Source organism: Oncorhynchus mykiss, unplaced genomic scaffold, assembly GCF_013265735.2.
Source record: "Oncorhynchus mykiss isolate Arlee unplaced genomic scaffold, USDA_OmykA_1.1 un_scaffold_156, whole genome shotgun sequence".
NCBI lineage: Eukaryota > Metazoa > Chordata > Actinopteri > Salmoniformes > Salmonidae > Oncorhynchus > Oncorhynchus mykiss.
The window spans coordinates 1,230,230-1,236,864 of NW_023493666.1; the positions used below are offsets into that span (position 1 = coordinate 1,230,230).

The following is a 6,635-nucleotide window of genomic DNA, read 5'->3' on the forward strand; positions in this document are numbered from 1 at the left end:
CTATGCTAGGTAAAGCTCCGCCTTATCTCAGCTCACTGGTCACGATAACAACACCCACCCGTAGCACGCGCTCCAGCAGGTATATCTCACTGGTCATCCCCAAAGCCAACACCTCCTTTGGCCGCCTTTCCTTCCAGTTCTCTGCTGACAATGACTGGAACGAATTGCAAAAATCGCTGAAGCTGGAGACATATTTCCCTCACTAACTTTCAGTGTTGCCAACTTAGCGACTTAGTCGCTGTATTTAGCAAGTATTCAGACCACTCTGAATACTTGCAGACATTTTCATTTTACTCACTTTTGTCTCTTCCACAATGTTATTCCTCACTCCTACAGTGTCCATCACAATTACATGCACATGGACAATTATGCAAATTAGGTGCTGACATCATTTAGCAACTTCTAGCAACTTTTAGGACAGCCAATAGCTACTTTCCTTACTGAGGTGTTGGCAACACTGCTAACTTTAAACATCGGCTATCTGAGCAGCTAACTGATCGCTGAAGCTGTACAAAGCCTTTCTGTAAATAGCCCATCCAATCTACCTACCTCATCCCCATATTGTTTTAATATACTTTCTGCTCTTTGCACACCTGTATTTCTATTTGCATATCATCATCTGCTCATCTATCACTCCAGTGTTAATTTGCTAAATTGTAAATACTTCGCTACTATGGCCTATTTATTGCCTTACCTCCATTTGCACGCACTGTATATAGACTTTCTTTTTTTTCTTCTATTGTGTTATTGACTGTACGCTTGTTTATTCCATCTGTAACTCTGTGTGGCCAGGTCGCAGTTGAATATGAAAACTTGTTCTCAACTAGCTTACCTGGTTAATTATAGGTCAAATAAAAAAAAAAAAGAAACATTTTCTTCTTTCCCAGAAAGGGGATGTAGCTCAGTGGTAGAGCGCATGCTTTGCATGTATGAGGTCCTGGGTTCAATCCCCAGCTTCTCCATTAATATTTTTGCAATGATGGCCCATGTCCTACTTTCCAGAATGTTGAAATTCTCAGCAGGAAACAGAGATGTGCTAAATAATTTGCTCTTGTAATCTGAAGAACATGTGTTCAATCCCTGTTCGTACATTTATGGAACAGAAGTGGCATGGTTGCCAATTTCAATTGCATCATTTTCAAAAACTGAAGTTCATGGGTTAGATGACTGTCCATACTTGCTTGTATTTAGAATTGCTGCTATCATTTCATTGTAGTTTCAATGGAGTGGTGTATATAAAAAGTACATTGTATTAATATTGCATTTTATCTGCAAATAAAATGGGATCGAAGCTCAGAGGGGGAGTGCATGCTATTTTAGTATGAGGTCCTTGGTTCAATCCCAAGGTTCTCCACTGAGTATTTGTGTGCCAAATTCACATTACACAACTCCTACTTTCCAGAATGTTGAAATTCTCACAGGAAACAGAGATGTTATTTTTATACATGCTTTGCATGTATGAGGTCCTGGGTTCAATCCCCAGCTTCTCCATTAATATTTTTGCAATGGCCCATGTCCTACTTTCCAGAATGTTGCAATTCTCACATGAAACAGAGATGTTATTTGTGTGCCAAATTCACATTATACAACTACAACTTTCCAGAATGTTGATAAATATCTTGCAGCATAGAGTGGCATGGTGGCCAAGCGGTAAGGCGTCGGTCTTGTAAACCGAAGATCATGGGTTCAAATCCCATCCGTGCCTTACTGAAAGATAGCTGGTACCATGGGAAGGTTCTTTCACTGAAGGACTTTGAAGAAAAAAAAGTTTTCAAAATGGCAACCCTGCTATTATATAGTAAGGGGATGTGCCTCTACGGTAGAGCTAATACTTGAAATGCATGCGCTCTGAAGTTAATTCTCTGGTGAGTATATTTAGTTGTGAAATTAGCTTTTGCACAACTCTACTTTTGAGAATGTTGACATTTTAAGAAGGAAATAGATGTGCTAAGTCATCTGTTTTTGTAAACTGAAGCACATGGGTTCAATCCTGGGTTCAAGCCTTGTTCGATGTTTATGGAAGCTAGATGATATTATGGCAATGTACTTTCATTAGAACAGTGTAAAGAAAGGGTCAATTGTATTGATATGGCCACAACGACCTGTATGCTCTAGTCGGCTGGCCCTCGCTACATATTCGTCGCCAGACCCACTGGTTCCAGGTCATCTTTTTAGTCTATGCTAGGTAAAGCTCCGCCTTATCTCAGCTCACTGGTCACGATAACAACACCCACCCGTAGCACGCGCTCCAGCAGGTATATCTCACTGGTCATCCCCAAAGCCAACACCTCCTTTGGCCGCCTTTCCTTCCAGTTCTCTGCTGACAATGACTGGAACGAATTGCAAAAATCGCTGAAGCTGGAGACATATTTCCCTCACTAACTTTCAGTGTTGCCAACTTAGCGACTTAGTCGCTGTATTTAGCAAGTATTCAGACCACTCTGAATACTTGCAGACATTTTCATTTTACTCACTTTTTGTCTCTTCCACAATGTTATTCCTCACTCCTACAGTGTCCATCACAATTACATGCACATGGACAATTATGCAAATTAGGTGCTGACATCATTTAGCAACTTCTAGCAACTTTTAGGACAGCCAATAGCTACTTTCCTTACTGAGGTGTTGGCAACACTGCTAACTTTAAACATCGGCTATCTGAGCAGCTAACTGATCGCTGAAGCTGTACAAAGCCTTTCTGTAAATAGCCCATCCAATCTACCTACCTCATCCCCATATTGTTTTAACCCTCGTGTTGTCTCGGCGGGTCAGAGTGACCCCGGGCAGGGTTACGAGTTGATCCCCCGTGTCTGTGTGGGTCAGAGTGACCCCGGGCAGGGTTACGAGTTGATCACCCGTGTCTGTGTGGGTCAGAGAGACCCTGGCAGCCTTAGCAAGGTGTATGTTGTAACCCTCCTACCCCTGTCTGGGCCGGGTCATAGTGACCCAACACTACCACCTGGTGGATACTAGTCAAACAGCAAGGTGGGCGGGATCATAGTGACGTCAGAGTGACCCTGGGCAAAGTTACGAGTTGATTCCCCGTGTCTGTGTGGGTCAGTGTGACCCTGGCAGCCTTATCAAGGTGTATGTCGTAACCCTCCTACCACTGTCTGGTCTGGGTCATTGTGACCCAACACTACCATCTGGTGGACACTAGTCAAAGGTCCTGCCCCAAAATTGACACCCGCCACATTCCGGGCAAGGGCCCTGTGTGCGAACCTCACTGCCTCCCCGGTCCTGCCCTTGGGCCCCTTGTGAGTTTGGGTATTGATTCTAAAAACGCCCCCCTGCTACACTGCCTTCCTTTGGTTGTGGAAATTGTGCCTTTTGGGTATGGTTGTTGTTACAATACCCTACCCCTGTCTGGTCCGGGTCATAGTGACCCCGGCCAGCGTTACGAGTTGATTCCCCCCCCCCCCCCCCCCCTGTCTGTGTGGGTCAGAGTGACCCCGGCAGCCTTAGCAAGGTGTATGTCGTAAGCCTCCTACCCCTGTCTGGGCCGGGTCATAGTGACCCCGGCCAGCGTTACGAGTTGATTCCCCCCCTGTCTGTGTGGGTCAGAGTGACCCCGGCAGCGTTAGCAAGGTTTATGTTGTAACCCTCCTACCACTGTCTGGTCTGGGTCAGAGTAACCCTGGCCCTGTGTTACAAGTTGTTCCCCTGTGTCTGGGCCGGGTCAGAGTGACCCTGGCACCACTTGTCCACAAGAACTCAGTGCAAGACCTCGTTGCAATCACACGGGGAGGCCTGCCAAGCGTACCGGACGGGCCGAAGGGTCCGAAGGAGCAGACAGGGCCGACCGCTCGCGCGCCTCGTCCGTTCGCGTGCCTCGTCCTATTCACGTGGCCACTGTAAGGCCGCCGTAGAGAGGCTACTAATATTGTCAGGAAGAAGAAGAAGGAAGAAGAAGGAAGAAGAAGGAAGAAGAAGAAGACGAGGACAAGGACGAGGAGGAATACGACCCCGCCGAGCGTGAGCCCTCCGCCTACGACTGTAAGCCGGCCGTACAGAGGCTACTAATATTGTCAGGAAGAAGAAGAAGAAGAAGAAGAAGAAGAAGAAGAAGAAGAAGAAGATGAGGACTATGATGAGGACGATGATGAGGAGGAATACGACCCCGCCGAGCGCGAGCCCTCCGCCTACGACGCCTCGCAGTCCTTGTTTGAGCGCGGCTCAGGTCCTGGAACAGATATCCTCCAGTGTCGACCAAGAAGACGAGGAAGACTACATGGAATCCGAAGAGGAGGACGTTTCGGAAGATGAAGACGGTGAGGAATACAACCCCGAGCGTGATGCGGACGACGACGACGACGACGACTCGGCCTCACGGTCGTGCTCCTCTTCGGAGGAAGAGCGAGAGGGAGAGCGAGAGGGAGACACGGCCGCTGCCCGAGAGCGAGACACAGCCAGAGAGCCAGAGCGAGACAGAGAGGACGCGGCGGCAGCCGCCCGAGCCCAAAGGGAGACGTTGCTGTCAAAGAACGGCAAAATCAAATGGTCCTCCGTGGCCTATCGCGGCCCGGACGGGCCCCGCGCCATCCGCCGCCCCGGCTCCGTCGTGACGCCGGGCCCCACGGCCTACGCCGCGTCGCGACGCGCTCGACATCGAGTCCGCCTTCCGGCTGTTTGTCACACCGGCGATAGAAAGGATCATTGTGGACATGACAAATCTGCAGGGGGTGAGAAAATACGGCGACGGCTGGCGACCCATGGACTCCACCGACCTGCGCGCCTACGTAGGGCTGCTGATCCTAGCCGGCGTCTACAGGTCCCGAGGCGAGGCCGCGGCCAGCCTGTGGGACGCCGAGAGCGGCAGGACCGTGTTCCGCGCCACCATGCCGCTCAAGGTGTTTCACAAGTACTCGAGGCTGCTGCGATTCGACGACCGCCAGTCGAGACCCGCCAGACTCGCCACCGACAGACTGGCGGCCATAAGAGAGGTATGGGACCTGTGGGAGGAGCGGCTGCCGGCCCTCTACAACCCGGGCCCGACCTGACGGTGGACGAACAACTGGTCCCGTTCAGAGGTACCGTCTATGTATCTGTGTATGTGCGTGTAGCATAGAGAGGTAGCACTAGTAGCGTGGGCAGTAGTAGCAATTTGGCAGTAGTAGCAATCCGCAGTAGTAGCAATGGGCAGTAGTAAGCGGCGGCGGCGGCGGCTCCGTGCTTCTACACCTACATCGCTTGCTGTTTGGGGTTTTAGGCTGGGTTTCTGTACAGCACTTTGAGATATCAGCTGATGTACGAAGGGCTATATAAATAAATTTGATTTGATTTGATTTGTGTAACATAAACGCAAGTGTCCCCGCTTTAACGATGACGCTGCTAATCTCCTCTCCCCTCCCTTCTCACCACCGAAAGGACGCTGTCCTTTCCGACAGTACATTCCCAGCAAGCCGGCCAAATACGGCATCAAGTCGTGGGTGGCCTGCGACGCCAAGTCCAGCTACGCTTGGAAGATGCAAGTCTACACCGGCAAGGCGGCCGGCGGAGGCCCCGAGAAGAACCAGGGCGCCCGCGTCGTCCTCGATCTGACCGAGGGACTGCCGGGCGGTCACAACGTCACGTGTGACAATTTCTTCACCTCCTACGAACTGGGCCAGCGGCTCCTCGAGAGGAACCTCACCATGGTGGGCACGGTGAGAAAGAACAAGGCCGAGCTCCCGCCCGCGCTGCTCCAGCAAAGGGCAGACAGGTCCTGTCCTCCAGGTTCGCCTTCACGCCCACCGCCACTCTAGTGTCCTAACCTGGCAAAGAGAAATAAGAACGTGCTACTTCTGAGCACGCTGCACGCGGAGCCCGACGTTAGCGATCGCCGCGACCGGAAGCCGGCCCTCATCCTAGACTACAACTGCAACAAGGGCGGCGTGGACAAACCTAGACAAGGTGGTCGGGACCTACAGCTGCAGACGGATGACCGCCCGCTGGCCCCTGGTCATCTTCCACAACATCCTCGACGTGTCCTCCTACAACGCCTTTGTCATATGGCGAGAGATCAAGCCGACTGGATGCCTGGGAAGCGGAACAAGAGGAGGGTGTTCCTGGAGCAGCTCGGAAGGCACTCGTGAAGCCCTTGATACAAAGAAGGCAGCGGCTCCCCCGCACCCAAGCCGCGTCCGCACTTGTCAAAGTCCTACAAGAGTTGCCACCGCCGAGGCTCGTCCGCCAGCCCGGGAGCAAGCCGCTGGCCCGGCCGCCGCCGCCCCGCCGGTGGCGAGTAAGAGGAAGAGGTGTCAGCTCTGCCCACCCAAGAAGGACGCCAAGACCTACACCGCGTGCTGCAGGTGTAACAAATAATCTGCAAAGGCTGTTCACACGCATACTGTCAAAACTTGTGCCCACTGGGCCTTTAGCCAAGACGGGACAGGGTGACCCGGTGGGGACACTGTGTGCTAGGCATAATAGGAGGACAACGGGAGGGATAATTATTATGTAACAACAACCATACCCAAAAGCCACAATATCCACAAACAAGGGAAGGTAGTGTAGTAGTAGGGGGGGGCGTTTTTAGAATCAATACCCAAACTCACAAGGGGCCCAAGGGCAGTACGGGGGGACAGCCTGTCACTTCGCACACAGGGCCCTTGCCCGGAATGTTGAATCTGTGAGTGTCAACCACAACCTCTCAG

The 6,635-nt window shown here is 51.3% G+C and overlaps 1 protein-coding gene and 2 non-coding genes across 3 annotated transcripts; all 3 read left to right on the top strand.

The window, feature by feature from the left end:
- Positions 1 to 890: 890 nt before the first annotated feature.
- On the top strand, positions 891 to 962 carry trnaa-ugc. Its single transcript has one exon. It is a non-coding gene; the product is annotated as a tRNA-Ala (tRNA).
- Positions 963 to 1,633: 671 nt separating this feature from the next.
- On the top strand, positions 1,634 to 1,705 carry trnat-ugu. Its single transcript has one exon. It is a non-coding gene; the product is annotated as a tRNA-Thr (tRNA).
- A 3,334-nt stretch (positions 1,706 to 5,039) lies between these two features.
- Positions 5,040 to 5,744, top strand: LOC118947144 (piggyBac transposable element-derived protein 4-like). Its single transcript, XM_036972403.1, has 2 exons — positions 5,040 to 5,057; positions 5,307 to 5,744. Exons 1-2 carry the CDS (start codon positions 5,040 to 5,042, stop codon positions 5,742 to 5,744), a joined length of 456 nt encoding a protein of 151 aa, XP_036828298.1.
- Positions 5,745 to 6,635: the final 891 nt, after the last annotated feature.